Below are 19935 nucleotides of genomic sequence, written 5' to 3'. Positions count from 1 at the left end.
CCCTTTCCTGTACAGAGTTCCAAAGCCAGATGGGAGCGCGTGTGACATACAGGCATTCGTGCAGGCAAACCTGGACCTCATCGCAGGGCTGCAGTGCCGGGCCGCATGCCTGCTTGGCGAAGGCTGAGGAGCCGCCGGCTGGCAGCATGGCGTCGAGGGGGCGCCCAAGCCATGGGTACGGATGCAGAGTCACTGCGTCCACCTGTTGCAGGAAGCCATTCACTTGGTGGGCTGTATTCCTTGCTCACAGCCTTGTAGGGGCGCACTGTGCCCCTTGACCCCCACAGTCAGGGACCTTGCATGCATGGAGGGTCTTGTCCCCCACCATCAGTTGCTGCCCCCCTGATGCTGGGCAGCCTTCCGAAACTGCTCCACCTTCAGCTTGTACAGCTCCTCATCCCGGATCACGCCCTTGTGCAAGGCCTGACATGTTTGCGGGCGGGGCCTGGGGATTGAAGGTTGCGTGTCGGCCTGCCCCGTGACGCCCTCGAAGCCCCTACCGGCCTTCCCCCTCACCTCGCGTTCCTCCTGCTGGTACCAGTGGACGGTGGCGATGCCCCAGGCGGAGAGGAGGGTGATCGTGGCCAGAGCGAGCTTGGGTCCGGCGCGCATCCGCCGGATGCAGCGGGCCTCGCCTCTGATTGTCAAGGTGTCGAAGGTACAATCAAAGGGGTAGCTTCTTGCTCTCGAACGCGCTCCTAGGAGGAGGTTCATGAGGAGCCTGGTTCACAAACGCCCAGCCCTCATCAGGGTGTTTTGCGAGCGACCGGATACACCTCGGACAATCGTTCCCGCACCTCTGAAGTTGATGGCCCCCTCCATCCTTCACCCTGCCCCTGGTTCCCTGAGCTATAAGATACAGGCACTGCAGCAGGTTGGACAGTCATGAAGGGCTGACCCTCTGCGCTAGGAGTGCAGCTTTCCACTGAAGGCGCACTGTCTACCCACGGGACAGGCATGAGACACCGAGATTGCTTTCGCTGGGGGCCAGTGACGGGTCCGCCCTGTACAGGTGCGCAGCGGCTGCCACGTCCGACGGAATGCTTCCAGGGCTTCCGCCTCCCGCTCACTTGCGGAACCAGAGCGCAGAGTCGTCCTCCTTGGTGTCCGGGGCGACGTAGCGGCACGCGCTGTAGTCCTCCCACACAGCGCGTCCCACCCACCGATCGTCCTTCTGGTAGTACTCCTTCAGGATGGGCTTGATCGCCGCCGTCGCCTCCTGTGTGGGGGAATGTTAGGCGGGGAAGGGAGCGGTCAGCTCCCCCTCCTGTGCTCCAATGGCAGGTATGAAAACCGGCTGCATGGCGGCAACGTCCAGGTGATGAGGGTGGGATGGATGAGCGTAGAATTCCTCCCTCCCCCAGTCCCCACCACCCAGCGTACCCACCACCCAGCGCACCCACCACCCAGCGCACCCACCACCCAGCGTACCCACCACCCAGCGTACCCACCACCCAGCGTACCCACCACCCAGCGTACCCACCACCCAGCGTACCCACCACCCAACTCCCCCCCAGCCCACCAACCCCCAGAAATCACACACACACACAAACCCACGCCCACCTGGGCATGGTAGTGCGGGATCTGGCTGAAGAGGTGGTGGCAGACGTGGGTGTCAGAGATGTGGTGGAAGAAGACGTCCAGGAAGGGGGGGCCCATAGAGCGATCCACGGTGGCCATGGCCCCGCGCAGCCAGTCCCAGTCCTTCTCGTAGTAGTGGGGCAGGGCGGGGTGGGTGTGCTGGAGCAGGGTGATGGTGACCAGCCAGGCGTTGACCACAAAGTAGGGGACGACGTAGGTCTTGACCAGCCAGGCGGTGCCGAAGGAGCGGGCCAGCAGCCCCAGGCCCGACACCACCGCCACCAGCGCGGCGTCGGACAGCGCCACCTCTGCGCGCTCGCGCTTGGAGAAGATGGGCGACCAGGGGTCGAAGTGGTTGGCGAAGCGGGGGTAGGGGCGGGAGGAGGCGTTGAAGGCCAGGTACAGGGGCCAGCCCAGGAGCAGGGCCACCGCGATGTGGGCAAGGCGGGCGGGGGCGGTCTGCTCCCACTCAAAGCCCTCATGGGGCTCCTCGCGCTGGGCGGGCACAAACACCTCGTCCTTGTCCACGCACCCCGTGTTGGAGTGGTGCCGACGGTGGCTGTGCTTCCACGAGTAGTAGGGGACCAGGAGGAGGGAGTGGAACACCAGCCCAACTCCGTCATTGATGGTCTGGGACGTGGAGAAGGCCTGGGGCAGAAACAAGGGGGGGGAGGGAGATGGCGGACGGGGGGTGTTCTTTTGTTGAGAAGGGCAGCGGAGAGGATGGAGGGCTGATGAGCGGATATGCCCAGTGAGATAGATAGCGCAGCGGGAGTGGGCTTTCGAGGGGAGCCGGCATGGGGTTTCCCAGCCGCCTTGGCCGCCCAGTGACAGGGGGCACGAACACTCGGACTGGGCACTGAGGCTCACAGGAGCCATGCATGGCATTCGTAACACCAGGGGCGGAGCCAACCCGCCATCGATTCAACCCCGCTCCGCACCTGATGGCCGCACTCGTGGGCGATCACCCAGATGCCCGTGCCGACCGCGCCCTATACGACCGGGGGGGAGAGGGTGACAGCCTCAGCACAGGCGACGGGCGTGAGGGGTCCGCGCCCCTCGCAACGCGTCGCAACAACCTCGAGAGGGCACTAACATGGCATGTGCCTACCTGGAAGAACCAGTACGTGGGCCAGAGGAAGGTGTACTTTAACCAGGTCGGCAGAGGGGCGGGGTCGATGTACGTCGACGCCACATACAGAGCCGCGACCAGGGCCACATCCACCATCAGATAGGCTGCGCTGTGCAGAGCTGATCGCTCGAAGCAATGGGCAGGGATGGCCTTGCGCAGGGTGCCGATGGTGAAGGGTGGCTTGGCCACGCTCTGGCGCTTCACGGCTGCCATGGGGACAGCAGCCCGACAGGGCGGGGCTGCAAAGCTGTCTTACGGCAGTCTCAAGGGGTTGTCAGCCCAAAAAAGTCTCGATCAATCTGGCCGAGCCCAAGCTGTACACGTCGCATTGAATGGATGACACGGCCCATGGCTAAGTAGCCAGAGAGATTCGAGTGCCCCTTTCCTGCGTCAGCGAAAATCGCGCCGGGTTTCTACAGATTGTCAATCCTCCGCAGAACCAGCTTCTAACACTATTCTTGCTGGGGTTTCTCTTGTATCTTGCCGTGCTCCCTCAACAGCGAGTCGGCTGTAGATTTTCGAATACCTATGCCTTCTTGTCCGAGTCCGCCGAATCATACCTGGTACCGCTTTTCACCTTTTGCCCACGCATTCGAGTCCCGACTACACAGACAATGGGTGCTCATTGATTTTTCTGATTACTTGAGCCAAATACATCTTATGGAAATGGTGGAGGATGGTCGTACCGCTGCTTGCCATGCTCAGCTCGCCTCAGCTGGGCAGACCTTGATCACCATTGATCACAGCTGCCGCTCTCAGGCAGCGGAATCCTATCAGGCTGGCATTGAGTCTTCACAGAGGGCAGCTGTCAATCGGAGCTTGGGCAAGAAAGATAATCGTATGGTGTTGGACGTTAATCATGCTCCAATGAGAAAGCCATGCATGACCTCGCGATTCCTGAGCTACAAACTGTACCCCTGCCAGTCACAGAATATGTTCTTTATTTTACCAGAGAGGCTGCAACGATATTTAGAGCACCGGCAGGCACTATGCACCTGCAACAGATGCCCACCCACAAAATGGTGTATCTTCTACCCTGCGGCTTGTGTGATGATTGAGTTTACATGCCAACTCTTCAGGGATCCATTCAAGGAGTCTTCTCAACAGCTAGAAGGGGTGTGCAGGCAAGATGTAAGCTGAGCCCAGATTCTGGGCTCTCCTCTGCAGCACCATACTGAACGAGCTTCAATGAGTAGCGATAAATTGGATAGGGTCTTGTAAACCGTGCAGTACATGTTTCCAGGGAATCTCGGGCGGTGGAACAGGGAGATGTCAACTGCAAGGAAAGCCAGCCTGTCCGAGGATGCGAAGACTTCTGCTAAAAGGGAACTCCTGGGATCTTTTAGCGCCTTGGTGGCGGAATGGCCTCTTTATTGGGTGGAAGCTGGGACGCCTTCCTTGGGGGAGACCGGGGGACCTTCCTGGGTGGCAGCGGAAAGGACTTCTTTACAGGGGGCGTGGACGCCTTCTTAGGTGTAGGCGGGGACGCCTTTCTGGGTGGTGGTGGTGGTGACGCCTTCTTGGGTGGAGGCGGGGACGCCCTTCTGGGTGGTGGTGGTGGTGACGCCTTCTTGGGTGGAGGCGGGGACGCTTTTTTGGGTGGTGGTGGTGGTGACGCCTTCTTGGGTGGAGGCGGGGACGCCTTCTTGGGTGGTGGTGGTGGTGACGCCTTCTTGGGTGGAGGCGGGGACGCCTTCTTGGGAGGGGGAGGCGGGGACGCCTTCTTGGGTGGAGGCGGGGACGTCTTCTTGGGAGGTGGAGGCGGGGACGCCTTCTTGGGAGGGGGAGGCGAGGGTTTTTGCGGGGGGCGGAGGAGGGCTGATGCGGGGTGGGGGAAGGGGCGAGACTGATGGTGGTGGTGATGATGGGGAAGGAGGCGATGGAAGTGGAAAAGTGGGCGGTGGGGGCGGAACAGGGGTCGGTGGTGATGGAGCAAGTGGAGGCGGGGACGGAGGAGGTGGCTTGGGGGATGGTATTGAGGGGGATGGAGCTGCCGGGGAAGGACTCGGTGCAGGCGAAGGTGGCAATTGGGGTCTCGGCGAGGGTGCGCCTGATGGGCTGGGGGCTGGGGATGGTGGCGGCGCGCCCGGTGGAGAGGGAGAGGAACGAGGTGGTGGTGCGCTGCCTGGCGAGGGACCTGAAGGTGGCGGGGGTGTGCCCGACGGGGCGGGAGCGGGTCTCGGCGGGGCCGGACCGGGCGGGGTGGGCGGTGGAGGGGTGGGCGGGGGGAGAGGGGACGGTGCAGGGGGCGGTGAAGGTGGGGGCCCTGACCCAGGAGGTGTCGGACGTGGAGTTGGCTGCGGCGCCGGAGCAGGCGCAGAGGGTGGGAGCGGGGGAGGTGGCGGAAACGGGTTGATGTCGACCGGTGTCGCCCACAGCTCATCTCCATCGTTGTCCACGCCATACCCCACAATCTTCCCCTCCATGCAGCTGCTGGTGGAGGTGAAGGTCTTGGTGCTGATGGTGATCAGGTCGGCCGGCGCATAGATGTGGGTCTCCTCCGCCCCACCGATACGGTATATGATGTGGAGCAGCGCCAGCAGGTCTGAGGTGGTCACCTTGACCTGGCACCTGCAGAGGTCGGACTCCAGCCCCTGGCACATCGCACTGCTCAGCGTGACGGGAGTGGGGGGTGGCGGCGGCGGTGGCGGGGAGGGGTTGGGTGGCGGGGGAGGGAGGGAGTCGTCGCGGATGGGGTAGGGGCCAACTTGAAAAGGGATCCCTATCTGGACAACGGCTGTTACTGTTCCCAGGGGCGAAAAGGCAACGAAAATCGCAGTGTATGTCATTTTGCTAGAGCTGCTCACATACTGCTGCTGATAATTTGAGCCGTCGGACATGTTGAAGGTGAGCGCCACCACTGAAGGCAGCTGTTGCAAGGTCATGCTGACGGTGCAGGAGAGCCTCTCTGAGTACGCCTTGTGGCAGAAGGCACTGTCGAACACAGCCAGGTCGGGGGGAGGGGGCGAGGGTGGGGGCGGCAGCGTAGGTGGGGGGGGAGGCCCAGGGTGTGGCGGGGGTGGACTTGCGAAGGGGGTGATTGGGGTCCTGGTGGAGCGAATGGAAGACCCATCTGCTGCCCTGAACCAGGCGTAGGCACTGCCCTCGACGGAGGACCCAGCACCGGTCCAGGTCACGAAGGTGGTGAGCTGTTTGGGTTTGAACTTGACCTCGCCCAGAAGATCACCCCAAGTGTAGTCGATGTAGTAGGAGTCCGGAGGCAGCTCGGACAATGTCACGCTGGCGGTGCATGTGATGAAATCGGCAGGTGGGTCACCGCGAGATGTCCTCACGCACTCGATAAAGTTCAGGGTGATGGTCGGCTTGTCCTGCGCGGATGAGGCGAGGCGAGGAAGAGAAGGTAGCACCTCGAGATGTAACGAATGGCTGGGTTTGTGGGATTCACGCACCCGAATCTTGAGGTTCTCACCGCTGCGGCAAGTGTCGTGTGCCAAACAACCAGAAGCGTCCATAGGAGGGCGGTGGGTCGGGGCGCTTTCATTCAATGCGTGTACTGCCAGCCGGTACGGGTCCGGAATATAGACAGTGCACATGCCCAGGCGGAGCTGACGACTATTATGCGGCATGCAAAAGTCAGACATATCCAATCTTATGCCATTCGGGTACGGAACATATCCCTGCACTTCCTACATCCGTCGCGCCATGCCCTGCTCTTGCTGTGAACCGCATGCGGACGACCAGCGGACCGCCGGTTGTACGTGGAGACGTTGGGTCTGCCATCTGTCCACAAGCATGCTTGTCGAATCATTCAAGTGCTGTCAGGTTCGGTAGAGTCGCTTGGGGTGGTGAGTGCTGCACAAACCTTGCGTGTTGTGTCTCGTAACTTCCGAGGGCATACCAGCGACACGTTGCAGGGACCACAAAGTTCGAAACATGAGCGATGTGAGGGATGCAGAGCAAAGGGTGGCCCAAATCCTCGCGGGGTAATTATTTCCTGTAGAATCTCATGTGCTCGGTTTGCTCTTGAAATCAGCAGAATTTATTCGGGTCCCTACAGTCCTATTCAAAGTTTCTGAGGACGAAGCCGAGCTACCGCCTGCTTGGGAACAGGAAAACGAGCCCTAGCGTCCTGACAAAGAAACACGCACTGCTCTGGCTTAAAAGTATAGTTTCAATGTCAGAGACACACTCTCCTGTCGGAATTTCGGATGCTTGAGGTACTAAAACCTTCTCGAGCAGGGCAAGTCTGAGCGCGAGAGATCTCGAATTCCACCCACCACGCGCCACAATTGTGACGCATTGCCAATCGCTGCCGAAGCGCAGCGTGAAAGCAGGGGAAGTACCGAGCTTTGTCGATTCTGGGATTACCTCCATCCGCATGAGAGGTGCTATGGGCGTGAGTAGTCCTGCTCCCTCAGCTGGGCTGAATACTCCCGGCGAGAAACTCGTGGCAAGAGGATGGCCCGAATGAGCTGGAGCACGTAGCGCTAGAATGGCCTCGGGAGTTACACTAGTGTCTATATGACCCTCATTGATTACAGCGGAGGCACGAATTGGGAGGTAGACAGGTATTATCTATAAAGGCGCGCAGGGCCGGGTGGGTTAGCATCCCAACGCCCTATCGGTGGAGGGTCTGGTATAGGAAGGAACTGCGCGGCAATGGTACCTCAGGGGTTTCCTCTACATGGTTGAGGGAGTGCCAGACGGGCTGGGGGTGGGGCTTGGCGGGGGTGTGCCAGACGGGCTGGGGGTGGGGCTCGGCGAGGGAGTGCCGGACGGGCTGGGGATGGGGCTTGGCGGGGGTGTGCCGGACGGGCTGGGGGTGGGAGTCGGGGGAGTTCCGGTGCTTGGAGAGGGAGTTGGAGATGGTGAGGGGGTTGCCGGGGCTGGGAAGGGGGCCGGGATTGATGGGGAAGGGGACACTGAAGGCGACGGGATTGGAGTGGGCGGACTCGCCGGTGCAGGTGAAGGAGATGGGGAAGAAGATGGAGGGGGTGGGAATGCAGTGATTGGAATAGGTGAAGCGTGCAGCTGCTGTCCATCGTTGTCCTGGCCGACGGCCGACACAGATCCTGATATGGAGCCCGTTGTGACGGTGATGGTGCTGATGGTGATGAGATCATTTGGTGCATAGGTGTGAGTAGCAGTCACCCCACCGACGTTGTAGGTGACGGTGATGAGAGCCATCAGGCTCCCGATGGTCACCTGTACCTGGCACTCGTACAGCTTGGGCTCCTGCTGCTCGCACATGGCATTGCTCAGCGCAAAGGGGATCGGAGGCGGCGGGGAGGGGGGCGGGGAGGGGGGCGGAGAGGGTGGTAGGGGAGGGGGTGAGATTGTGAAGTCGCCGATGGTGAATGGGCCAGCACCCAGAGGGCCCTTAGGAAACATGACCGTGGCTGAGACTGTCCCAGAAGTAGTGAACGCCACGAAGACCATGGTGTATGTCATCGTCAACTTGTTGGTAGGCTGCGTTTGCTGCGACTTTGAGCCATCCGCCATGTCGAACCAGAGCCACACTTCTGTGGGCATTGTCAGGAAGGTCACGGTGACATTGCATTCGATCCTCTCAGTGTACACCTTGTGGCAAAGGGCGGAGTTGAACATGATTTCGGTGGGGGGAGGGGGCGAAGGAGCAGGAGGCGGTGGTGGGATGGGAGGTGGGGATGGATGGGGAGGGGGTGGGCTCGTGAAAGGGCTGATGAATATCATTGTGGAGCGGTAGGTTGACCCATCCACCGCCTCAAACCATGCGCAGGCGGTGCCGTCGGCGGAGGTCCCGGTACTGTTCCAGGTGTGGAAGGTGGTCAGCTGCTTGGGTGTGAAGCTGACCTGGCCCAGGGAGTGACCCAAGACAAAGTCGATCCAGTAGGTGTCCTTGGGCAACTCGGAGACCGTCACGCTGGCGGTGCATGTGATAATGTCGGCGGGTGGGGTCCAGTCGGGGGATTTGACGCACTCCACGAAGTTCAGGGTGATGCTCGGCTTGTCCTGAGCGGCGCAACCAGGGAAGGGGGTAGCTTACGGCTGGACGGCCAGCAGATGGTGATTCGATGTCCTCCCACACTCAATATCCATTTTACTCACCGCTGCGGCAGGGATCGCGTGCCAACCCACCAGGAGCGCCCATAGCAGGGCGGCGGCCCGGGGCCCGATCATTAAGGGTGCACGGCAACAGGTATGGGACCAGGTATAGTCAGTGGACTCACACCAATGCAGTTGACGGATCTATCGGGCGATGAAGGGGCAGACACAATATTATGATCAAGCATATATGAAAAACGCTCCAGCATGAAGCGCTCTTTCTCGATCCAGACGCTGCCCCTCCATGCGGGCCGGATGCGGACGTCCAGCGGGAGCCCCGGTATATGTACGAGGGGTCGTGAGCATGCCACCTACTCGCAAGGTGGCACATTCAAGAACAACTGGTGCCGTGGGAGTCAGACCGGGTTTTCGCCGCTTGTACACGTACTCTTCTGCTCTGCATATGTCAAGCACTGCATGGCGACATCGCAGCGGCCATAAGCAGGTAGAAAGGAGGCCCGGAACATCCTTGGTGAAGAGCAAAGGCCATCAGAGTGAGTGCAATTTCTAACTGATGTTACGACACCACTCCTTGAGAGTTTGGTAAGCCTTTAAAGACACAGTAAAAGGCTGGTCAGGGTATCCAGCCACGAGGAACTCTCTGCAACCTGGAAACAAAGCGGTTGTTCACCTGTGAGGTTACCACCAGGTGTCCGTGCACATGCTACGATAATTACCGATCTGCTTTGATGGCAATGTCTTGATACCAGCCAAATTAATCAGTTGAATGTTGGGTACTCCAGTCTCGCATTGAAATCGGGCCAAACCTATGTATCTCCTTGATTGTGCGGGATCTGCCTTACACTCCCTCCGCGCCCCGGTTTGATGGCCTTGCCGATCGCAGCCGATACACAGCGTGAATGTGACCAAAGCATTTACCTGTCGGTCATGGGATTGTTACAATACACATGAGAGGTAGTAAGGTCTTGAGGCCACCTGCCGGCGCAGCTGGGTTCTAGGTTCCCCCGAATAGCTGGAGCCCACAACCAATGCAACAGTATGGTCCAAATGAGCTGAGCCCAGAAAGCCTGAAGGTGTACGGGGCGAGACTTGACAGCAACACTCTTGCCTGACTGCCGCTGATTGATTGCAGTAAGGGCAAGAATGGGCATAGGGTTGGGCAGTAATCATCAGAGGTATGCAGGGTTGGGTGGGTGACACGCCCACGCCTTCACATTGTCGACTCTGGACCATCAATAGAAGGCACGTGACGATACCACGGAAAAAACGATCACAGGGTGGACGGGGTGCCCGACAGACTGGGGGTGAGACTTGATGGGGGTGCGCTACTCGGAGAGGGAGTTGGAGGGGGTGGGAATGCAGTGATTTCAATCGGCGTTGCATATAGCTGCTGCCCTGCATCGTCCTCACCGATGGCTGACACAGAACCCTCCATGGAGCTCGTGCTGACGGTGATAGTGCTGATGGTGATGAGGTCGTCTGGTGCATAGGTCTGAGTGGCAGTCACCCCACCGACGTCGTAGTTGACGGTGATGAGGGCCAGTAGACTCCCGATGGTCACCTGGACCTGGCAGTTGTAAAGCTTGGGCTCCTGCTGCTCGCACATGGCATTGCTCAGCGCGAAAGGGAGGGAGGCGGCGGGGAGGGGGGCGGGATGGGGGGGCGGGGAGGGGGGAGATGGAGGAGTCGCCAATGGGGTAAGGGCCGACACTCATTACGACTCCGTGGTACATGACTGAAGCTGTGACCGTCCCAGAGGACGAAACTCCCGAGACAAGCGTCTTGTACGTCATCTTCAAGGAGTTGGTGTACTCCCTTCGCTCCGATTTTGGGCCGCCCACCATGTCAAAGATGAGCCACACCTCTGAGGGCAGCTCCAGGAATGTCATTTCAACGGTGCATGCGACCTCTTGATAGTACGCCTTGCGGCAAAGGGCGGAGTCGATTGCAATCTTGGCGGGGGGTGGGGGTGAAGGAGCAGGCGGCGGCGGTGAAATAGGAGGTGGGACCGGGTGTGGGGGAGGGGGGCTCGCATAGGGGCTGATGGGAATTTCGTTGGAACGGATAATGCTCCCATCAGAAGCCTTATACCATGCGTGAGCACTGCCAACGACGGAGGACCCCGTAGTGTTCCAGGTGTTGTAGGTGGTCAGATGCTTGGGTTTGAATGTGAAGTCGCTCTCGAAATGACCCAAACTGTAGTCGATTGTGTAGGAGTCCAGAGGTAACTCGGAGACCGTCACGCTTGCGGTGCATGTAATAACGTCGACAGGTGGGGTCCAGTTGGAGGCTTTGGCGCACTCCATGAAATTCAGGGTGATGGTGGGGTTGTCCTGTACGGAGCAGCCGGAAGAAGAAAGGGGAGGTTACGGCTGGACGGCCTGCAACAGGGTGTGTCGAGGCCTTCACGCATTGGAGCTTCTTCCCCTCACCGCTGCGGCAGGACTCGCGTGCCAAACCACCAGGAGCGCCCCTAGCAGAGCGGCCGCCCGGGGGCCGATCATCAGGAAGGTGCCCTTGTAGCAGGTACTGGTCAAATTGCAGGCAGTGTTCACGCGCAAGCTGATTCGATTTTGGACTCGGGGCGATGAAGAGGAACACATCAATCCTTACTGTACTGTGTACGATGTGCATCCCTACATGTTTACGATTTCTCAGGCAGTACGCTGCCCATTTCGCGAGCCGGATGCGGACATCCAGCGCGACCCCCGGTTCTACATGGGAAATCGTCGGGAGCGTGCCATCTGTTCGCATGGCTGTCACTGGACAAAGTTCAGCGCTTTCACAGCTGTATATAGGAGTCGCTTCGCCTTTCTGTAAAAGTCTCTGAGATGCTTGTGTAGAGTACTGCGAGAAGACATTGCAGCGACCAAGAACAGGGATAGATTTCGCAACATCCTCAGGTGAGGGCAGCGGCGTTCAGGTGAGACCAGTATCGTGTATGGTGATTCAATTTTGGTTCAAATTATCGTGGGAATACCTTTCATGCTGAGACACTTGATGTTTGGCTAGATGGTCAAGCAAGGAAGTACTTCTCTGCAAGTTGGAAAGCGAATAGAATAATAGATGAGAACGACTTAGGCATGTGCGGATCCTTTACAAAAAGAAATGCGCTGTGGCGATGCTCAAGTTTTCTCATCAGCCGAGTGCCCGAGTAGAGTCGGATCTCCTATCCCGCGATGGTTTCGCGCCCTCCAAGCGTCCGAGAGCGCGCGCGATCTTGACTTCCGTGCCCCGCTCAAACGCGTTGCTGATCACAGCCGATGCGCAGCGTGAGCGTGACATCAGCACACCCTTATAAGTCTCTTCAAGGCATCAACCACATACAAGGGTAGCATGGGCGTGAGTGGCCCTGCTTCTCCAGCTGGGCTGACACCTCCTGTCGAGTATTTGGACCCAATATCCAATGACGTCATGCAGGATCCCGTGGTGCTAGGAGACACGGGCAACACCTACGAGCGAAGCACCATATCCATGTGGCTGGAGCGCTGTGCGCGTGCGGGCCGGGCCGCTACAGATCCGCTCACCGGCCTCGTCGTGGGGGATGCTCCCAAGGTGAGGCTCGTCATGGGCCCCGATGGTCTCAACCAGAGGCTATGCGTGCACGCGCAACCAGTTCAGTGCAGGAACCTCCTATGCATGGGACGTCATCCCTTATTGCCGCTCTGGGAATGGCCTGAACCCACACCCTTCCCCATGTGAAGTAGTCATCTGTCTGCACAAAAATGCTCTCCTTAGGTGCCTCCCCTGGACTTCCACGTACCGCCTTTGTCCCCCGATCCACCCGTGCAGCTCATTCCCAACCACACATTAAAGAGCCTGATCCAGGGCTGGGCCTCCCGCCACTACATCGTCGACCTGGGGCGCTTCAGCAAGGCACGGAGGACGAAGCGGGCCACCCCCTCAAAGCAGCCTGCAACCGAGGCGGCGATTGGGACGAGTGGCAGTCCTTCCACCACACCAGCCTCTCCCAGGACCGCCGAGCACCAGGGCCCGGACTCGCCCACCCACCGACTGGAGGGCGGGGCATCGAGGAGTGAGGGACACCATGCCGAGCCGCCTGCCCTTCCCCCGCCCCGCCCTGCCAGGCCGCTCTACCCTGACCCCGGCGACCCCGCCTCGGCCCGACTGGGGCTGGACGGCGTACCCGAGGCCCTGGCGGCCCTGCACCCCTCCCGCCTCGCCGCCGGCGGGTACCCCGCGCAGGCCAAAGCGGCCTACGCTGCACGCACGCTGAGCACGCTGGCCTCCCAGCGGGAGGCGCAGGATGCCATGATGGAGGTGAGGGCGCGGGTGCTATGGGTCCAGTGTGTTCGCAGAAAGCCCAGATTGTGCGGGCGTCGCTGGGGCTTGACATGTTGCATCTGGAACTGGGTTCTGGATCCGCCGACCTCCTGCTCCTCGGGTGGGTGGGGACGCTTGTTCCTGGAACTGTACCCAGCTGAATCTCTTGCCCCACCTTCCCTCTGCCCCATCCTGAGCACCGCAGCACCAAGCAGTGCCACTGGCCCTCGTCCTGCTGGGCAGGCGGCTGGCGCCAGCAGACGCCACACCCCACCTCCTCCGAATCCTGCAGCGGCTGGCAGGTGCGGGTGGCTGGCCGCGGCACCTCTCGCCATCATGTGCTGGCGGGGGGGATGAGCACGGCTTGTTTTGCCTTGCATCCCTGCTGGCCGGAACGCGTTCTCTCCCATGGCAAGCCCTCCCCAGCCCGACCTTGGGCGGGCCTGCTCCGTGCCCCACACTCGCCCTCCCTCTTTCACCCCCCCCCCAAAAACTACTAAACCCTCTTCCATCTGTGCAGCCTGGCGTGGCGACGTCGCCCAGGAGATTGTGGCCTGCGGTGGCATCCTCACGGCGGCCAGCCTCCTGTCGGAGCCTGCCCCCGAGGTGCGGGCCGCCGCGGCCTCCCTCCTCTATTTCCTGGTCCAGCAGCAACCGGGGCGGGGGCGCCAGGCCGCCCTGGACGCCCTGGCCGGGCAGGCCGCGCGTGGGCGCATGCCGCCGCGCCCGCTGATGGCCTTCTGGCGCTGGCATCGGCCGGTGCCAGGGGCCGAGGCCGGGGCAGGGCCAGAGGGCGAGACCGAGGCTGGCGCGTCGGCGGGCGCGCTGGCGGCGGCCGACGCCAGCCTGGCATGCCTGGTGCATGCGCTGGTCTCCGGGGATGTGGGATTCTGCCGCGCAGACGCCCTGGACGCGCGGGACACAGCCGTGCCGGCGGCCCTGGCTCGGGCGCTGCTGGCGGCGGGGCCGCGCGGCGACGCGGCCACGAGCTGCGCAGCGGAGGAAGCGCTGGCCGGCCTGGCCGAGCACGCCCCTGCCGGCCTGGCGTCGCTCGTGACGGCGGCGCTGGAGGCCGGAGCGGGGTCGGCGGCGAGAGGGGCGGCGGCAGAGGCGGCGGCTTGGCCCTACGCCGCCGCCGCCGACGCGGCTGCCGTGCCAGAGGCGGCTGCCGCCTTTGGCGCCTCTGCCCCCTCGGAAGCTGCGGAGCAGCTGGCCGGGCTGTGCCGCGGGCTGTGGCTGCTGTGCGCCGCCCGCGGCACCGACCCGGCGGCCGTGCGCGCGGCGTGCCACGCCAGCCCCCACTTCCCCGAGTTCGTGCGCGGCGTGCTGCGCTGTGCGGCTCTGGACCCCGGCTCGCCCCTGCTCCCCCGGCTCCTGGGCTGGCTGGGGGCGCTGTGCCACGAGCCGCGCTCCCCCTCTGCCTCGCTGGCCGCGGCCACGGAGGGCGTGCGCGCCGCCCTGGCGACCGTGCTGCCGGACCTGCTGCCGGCGCTGCTGCGGGAGGTGGAGGCGGGGACGGCCTCGCCCCCAGGCAAGCGATGCTGGTGGTGGTTGGGAGGTGGGGTGGAGAGGCGGCGCTGTGTCGGGTAGCTCAATCGAAGCTTGCAGATGAGGTTGCCGGGCGCGGCGATGACCACCCCGCCGTCAAGCGCCTGTGCCCACGCGCTGCCATGACGTCGGACCGGCCTACCCAAGCGCGATCTCCCGAATCCCTCCCCCCAACAACCCATCATCGCTCCCCTCCCACACCCCTCCCTGCAGGCTCGCTGCGCCGCGCCGAGCTGGCATGCACGCTGACGTGCAACCTGGCGGCCAGCCGCGGCGGGGCAGGCCTCGGCCCCTCCTCGGCCGAGGCCCCCGCCGGCCCGAGCGGCAGGTGGGGCGGGCGCCTCCAGGAGGGGCTGACCGCCATGCTCCGCGGCACCGGCCAGGACCCCCGCGTCCTGCTGGCCGCCGCGCTGTGCACGCTGCTGTGCGCCGCGCTGGGCGCACTGGACCGAGCCAACGCGGCGCTGGCCGCCGGGCTGGCCGCCGCCGCGCGCGCGCCGCCGCGGGCGGGGGCGGGGCCCTCGGGGGCGCCCCCCGCCGCGCCGGCCGGGCCGGGTGAGGTGGCCGCCGCGGCGCTGAGCGCGCTGGTCGCCGCGACGTGCGCGGCCTGCAACCTGGCCGCCAGCCCGTCCGCCGCGCGGGCCGTGCGCGCGCACGCGGCGGGGGCGCGCGGCGCGCACGGCGCGGCGAGCGGCGAGGACCTGGTCGCCACGCTGCGCACGCTGCTGGGGGACCGGGGGCTGGCCCCGGCCTGCCGCGACGCCGCGCGCCGCCTGCTCCTGGACGCCGAGGGGTCGGCCGCGGGCGGCAGCCGGCCGGTGCAGTGCATCACCGCGCAGCTGCCGCAGCGGAGGATGGTCTTTCCCCAGCCGTGAGGAGTGGGAGGGGGTGGAGTGGCCCCCAGCCGCATGGCCAGTCCCCAGCAGTAGACAGGCTGGACGACTTTCCGCTGTGGTCGAGCTCGGCCACTTCTTGCAATTTTGCAGCTGTCTCTTGCATGAAGCAGCCATGCCTTGTGAATCGTTGTCGTCGAGCATCTCGCCAAGCTTCATGTCAGCGATCCCTGACGATACTGTCACCGGTCATCCGGCATGGCGAGCCCCCAACCCCCCGACACGAACGGCACATAGAAAACCAGGAAACTGGCGCGGTGAGCTTCAGAATCGATTCTGCTCAATTAATTAAAGCATAGAATGTCCCAATGGACACTAGAATAGCGCAATGACACCATGATCTCCCCCGACGGGGTGTGGACCCTGGCACGGGGCCGAAAGGCCCGGCGGAGGTGTCACGGCGCCTTGGCCTGCAGCGGCGGCCTACACAAGGATGAGCGGCCCGCCTCCATCGAGGAGAGGGCCCACCTTCGGGGCTTGCTGGACAAGGCGACCGACATGGTGGCCCAGTCCCGGTTCTTCAGCCAGCTGGTGGCAAGCTTCCAGGAGCTGGCCTTTCCCTCAGATGCTCAGGAGCACCCTGCTGGGGAAGGGGCATCCCCACCCCAAACCCTGGCACAGGTCCCGGTACGAGCCACAGTCTGGGGCCTGGGCTCGCTGCGACAGCCGCGCGCAGCGCACATCCGGTGCCAGCTGGCGCTGCTCTGCCTCTTGAGGGCTGGGGTGCTGCAGCGGCTCTCTGGCCCCATCACCGCGGTGGACCCTGCCTTCACCCCCGCCGATGTAGACCTGCTGGAGTCCCTGGGGATGGAGGCGCGTCTTGTTGCGGGGTTTTAGAGGGCGGGTTCCTGTAGCTCAATGACCGGCTCCGACACAGGGCCTCTGCCCCTGGGCTGTCGACGGCAAGTCCCAGACACACTGCCTTCCCCCAACCCTGCTCCCCAACCCCCCACGCTGGACCCCCAGGTCCACGCAGGGAACACTCCAGTGGCCCGGAAGCCCACGCTCTTCTTCCTGGCACACTGCAGCGCGGACCTCACCGATTCCCTGCTTTCCAGCAACCGTGCGGCCGGCACGCTGCACAACCTGGTGCTGCTGGGCAACAGCCTGTCGGCCATCGCCGCCGCCTGGCAGCACGGGGGACCTGCGGCTGGGCACGCCGCGATTTCCACCATCCTGGACCTGGTCCAACCCGGCTCCTGCATGCGGGAGGTGGCGCTGCCGGAGTACGCCTTCCCCGTGATCTCCGCGTTCAACGACATCAGCATCCACACCTTCTGGGCGGCCCCGCCCCTGAAGCAAACCGACTAGGATTATTTCGGTTTCTGCTTCCATTCATGACCCTGACGTATCATATCGCTGCACTCACAGCTTGCCCTTGAATGCGGGCAAGTCGACCTCCTGCTGAATTCCCCTGGGCCCACTTGGCAGCAGGCATCTGCTTGGTCAGGCTAGCCAGAATCTCACTGGTCCGAACCACACATCTCCCCCACCTGGTTCTTTCCTTGCACCTTCATTGTAGCTGCATTCACAGGAGGGGTCATGGAGCACAGAAAATGATCACAAGGGAATATTGATGACTTATGTGGCGATGGCTTGCCCCTTCATCACCATGGGCAATGCATGGCAAGGTTCCAGAGGCAATGGCGACATGTGATGGGTGCTGAGGTTCATGGCAGTCACAGCACGCTGCGTCAGCGCAGGTGTTGACGCAGGCAGTCCTGCAAGCTCGACGCCATCGCTCTGTTGGGCTGCTTCAAGGCACCAGGCGATGCCAGGTCGCGCAGAGCAGGGAGCGGCTGCGCAGCCTTGGACGCAGCGGTGGGGGACAAAGGATGTGAGTCTCTACGATCTGCCCGGGGTCTAGGCTCCATGGAATTGCTGCCAGGTACTGGAAGCGCTGCAGAGGCTGCGATGGGGGAAGCGCCGCCTGCTGATCCTTGTCTGTCACCGTGAGGCTGCCCCGCGGGGATGCTGGGTGCCGCAATGAAGGGGAGGGGGTTGGGCAGGTACTTGACCCCCCGGCAACTGGGTGGGTCCGGCAGCAGGCGCCGCACCTGAAAGTGAGGGGCATACCGAGAAGCACTAACGATTGCGCGTACACCTTTGCCGGGGGAGACCCAGGGCAAGTCAGCAAGAGCATACGTGTAATCCCCCCACCTGGCATGCCCCCCTCACCTGAGCAATTTGCACTGGGGTTTGGGGGGACCGGACTCCCTGCGGATATCGCCGAGTGTCGTGGAATGCCTGTGTGTAACGCAGGGCGGTCGCCACAGGCAGGTGGTAGAGCCGGCCCAGCATTGTGGCAATGACGGTGCCTGTGCGGCCGTGGCCCCCCCAGCAGTGGACGTACAGTCGCTCCCCTGCATGTGGCGGCGGTCAGGACGGGAATAGCTGGCAGGAGTCCATCAGGATGCATCTTGCAGTGGTAGGAAGGGACCAGGGCTAGCAAAGATAAACAAGGGCACACCATTTCTTCAGCCATCCCCCCTCGCACCTCGCAGCAGGCGCAGGCAGCAATCATCCACAAGGCGACTCATGGCCGTGTCGGTCGTGACATTGCCGTCCAGAATGGGAAGGTGGAGGAAGTCCAGCTTTTCCTGCAAGAGAGCATGTGCCGGTGGGTAACCATGGTCAGGTGGGGGGGGGGTTGCAATGTTTCTGAGCCTTCCTGTAGGAATTGATTAATTGTTAGTAACAGACTCGGCCCTCGATTACCTGCAATATCCTTTGACTGTGTGTAGTCCTGGCTTGGATGATCAGTCTCTGGGCGTCTTTAATGTAGGGTCGAAGTCCCTGCAAGAAGAGGGTTCGGAGTGGTTGGTTTAGGGTTGTGAGAACGGGAGTCAGCAATTTTGTCATAAGATGCAAGGGGTGTCGGATGAACCCATGGTATTATGGTAAGTTTTGTGCACAGCACCACAGGCTTTCAACAGCATGCCGCCAAACGTTCCTCCCAACACCTGGCCAGTGCGCCATAGGTTCTCGGATGTATGGAGGGAGAACTCGGCCTGGAGGCACACGAATGTGGTCACCCCCAGCTCTAGGAGAGTGGTGAGGATCCGGTCCGTCTCCCCATCGTCCTGTCCGGCGGGGTATGCACCTGACACAGCTCGTGTCGGAGCGGGAGTGGGCATGAGGTAGCTTTGCCCCATTATGGTAATAATACTTGCAACCCCCCCGCGGCATCACCCCGCGCACCCATGCCACCACACCTGCGATCAGGCGGGGCCGGATCACCCAGTTGCTCCATGGCGTCGGACCTCGGTACTCCGGACCGGGCATGGCAGGGAGGCTGGGCAGCCCCAGGTCCATGGCGGGCCTCCCTTCCTGAAAGGGATGGACGTGTTCCTTTATTCCACCGGTGGGCTTGGCTTTGTGACGCGAGGCTGGGCGGTCATGAATGCTGGTCCCAGTTGTTCTGGCACGGCCAGGGGACCTAGTACGATGTCGCGATCGTCGGCGTGCTCCAGCTCACAGATCTGTATGTCTGCGAATGAAACGCAACCGTGGCCTCCTTCCAACTCCACTACCTGGTGGTGCGAAGATCCGAGGTGAGCCCGGCAACTCCGAAGTCCCATGCCGCCAGATCCAGGCTCCCGCGCAACCTGCCTCGGGCCTCCCGACCTCCCATGCATCCGCGCCCGGACGGGCAAGCTCTGACGACCGCTGGTCGATAAGCAAGGGCGCGCGAAGGCGACCTCCCTGCCGAGCAAGCGTGGAACTATGATCCAGTAATGCCGTCAAATAACTAATTACCAGCTGCATCCTCTTTCGGACTCACTGTTGACGTCGCTGTCAAGTCGCCTGTGGTTGAGTAGCGCGTACGAACCTGGCTTGCGGCCTCAGCCAGAAGCAATGAGGGTATGGGCTGTGAGCGATGTACACACGGACTACAAGGATAACATGGCATGGTACGAGGCGGGCCGCAGCGCTTCAGGGATTCGGGAGCGTCCGGGGCCTGCCCATGCATGGCCGCGGGATTTTTCACGGACACAACTTGGGCCCCGCCCCTGTCGACCGCCACTTCCTTCTGATTAACCTTGTACAGGGCGGAGCAGCTTTGCAGCTCGCGCGAGACCCGGGAGGATACCCTAATCGTGGCAGGGGATGTGTCCGACGACCTGCCCACCTTCCGACGCACCATGGAGCTGCTCACCCGCGCCTACGCCCACGTCTTCTTCGTCCCTGGCAACCACGACCTGTGGTGCCGCAAGGCGGAGCGGGACATCCGGGACTCCCTGGGCAAGCTGGCCCTGCTGGAGGGCGCCTGCGCCGAGCTGGGGGTTTACACCCAGCCTGCCTGCGTGGGCGGGGTCTGGGTGGTGCCGCTCCTGTCCTGGTACCACGCCTCCTGGGACCGGGAGCCGGACCTGCCGGGCGCCACGCCCATCGAAAAGGTGACTACGGTGGGATTTTGTGCCTGCGACCAGCGTGTGGGCTCGATGATGTGTTCGGGGAGATGCTGCAGCGGGAGGCCCCCACTCCCTC

The 19935-nt window shown here is 62.4% G+C and overlaps 6 protein-coding genes across 6 annotated transcripts in view; 2 read left to right on the top strand and 4 right to left on the bottom strand.

Moving 5' to 3' along the window:
* Positions 1–327: 327 nt before the first annotated feature.
* Positions 328–612, bottom strand: F751_6830 (hypothetical protein; the record flags this gene model as incomplete). The annotated part of the gene is made up of 2 exons (XM_011398438.1): positions 328–423; positions 517–612. 2 exons carry the CDS (start codon positions 610–612, stop codon positions 328–330), a joined length of 192 nt encoding a protein of 63 aa, XP_011396740.1.
* Positions 613–1066: 454 nt separating this feature from the next.
* On the bottom strand, positions 1067–2926 carry F751_6829 (Omega-6 fatty acid desaturase, endoplasmic reticulum isozyme 2; the record flags this gene model as incomplete). The annotated part of the gene is made up of 4 exons (XM_011398437.1): positions 1067–1219; positions 1564–2229; positions 2523–2573; positions 2693–2926. 4 exons carry the CDS (start codon positions 2924–2926, stop codon positions 1067–1069), a joined length of 1104 nt encoding a protein of 367 aa, XP_011396739.1.
* Positions 2927–7341: 4415 nt separating this feature from the next.
* Positions 7342–8833, bottom strand: F751_6828 (hypothetical protein; the record flags this gene model as incomplete). The annotated part of the gene is made up of 3 exons (XM_011398436.1): positions 7342–7352; positions 7831–8665; positions 8762–8833. 3 exons carry the CDS (start codon positions 8831–8833, stop codon positions 7342–7344), a joined length of 918 nt encoding a protein of 305 aa, XP_011396738.1.
* A 3300-nt stretch (positions 8834–12133) lies between these two features.
* Positions 12134–16755, top strand: F751_6827 (Protein SENSITIVITY TO RED LIGHT REDUCED 1; the record flags this gene model as incomplete). The annotated part of the gene is made up of 8 exons (XM_011398435.1): positions 12134–12274; positions 12536–13000; positions 13209–13305; positions 13524–13930; positions 14210–14561; positions 14765–14879; positions 15861–16266; positions 16411–16755. The coding sequence occupies 8 exons, from the start codon at positions 12134–12136 to the stop codon at positions 16753–16755; spliced, it is 2328 nt and encodes a 775-aa protein (XP_011396737.1).
* A 445-nt stretch (positions 16756–17200) lies between these two features.
* Positions 17201–18759, bottom strand: F751_6826 (hypothetical protein; the record flags this gene model as incomplete). Its single annotated transcript, XM_011398434.1, has 5 exons — positions 17201–17344; positions 17623–17807; positions 17942–18044; positions 18408–18547; positions 18660–18759. 5 exons carry the CDS (start codon positions 18757–18759, stop codon positions 17201–17203), a joined length of 672 nt encoding a protein of 223 aa, XP_011396736.1.
* A 543-nt stretch (positions 18760–19302) lies between these two features.
* Positions 19303–19935, top strand: part of F751_6825 (hypothetical protein) — a gene marked incomplete at both ends in the record, with an annotated part of 2183 nt that continues 1550 nt past the window's right edge. The window contains 2 exons of the mRNA XM_011398433.1: positions 19303–19358; positions 19496–19853. Of these exons, the coding sequence (XP_011396735.1) occupies positions 19303–19358; positions 19496–19853 (414 nt within the window). The remainder of the gene's footprint in view (positions 19359–19495; positions 19854–19935) is intronic.

Source organism: Auxenochlorella protothecoides, assembly GCF_000733215.1.
Source record: "Auxenochlorella protothecoides strain 0710 unplaced genomic scaffold scaffold97, whole genome shotgun sequence".
Taxonomy (NCBI): domain Eukaryota; kingdom Viridiplantae; phylum Chlorophyta; class Trebouxiophyceae; order Chlorellales; family Chlorellaceae; genus Auxenochlorella; species Auxenochlorella protothecoides.
The sequence above is the reverse complement of the archived record's forward strand: the minus strand, read 5'-3'. Positions and strand labels throughout refer to the sequence as shown.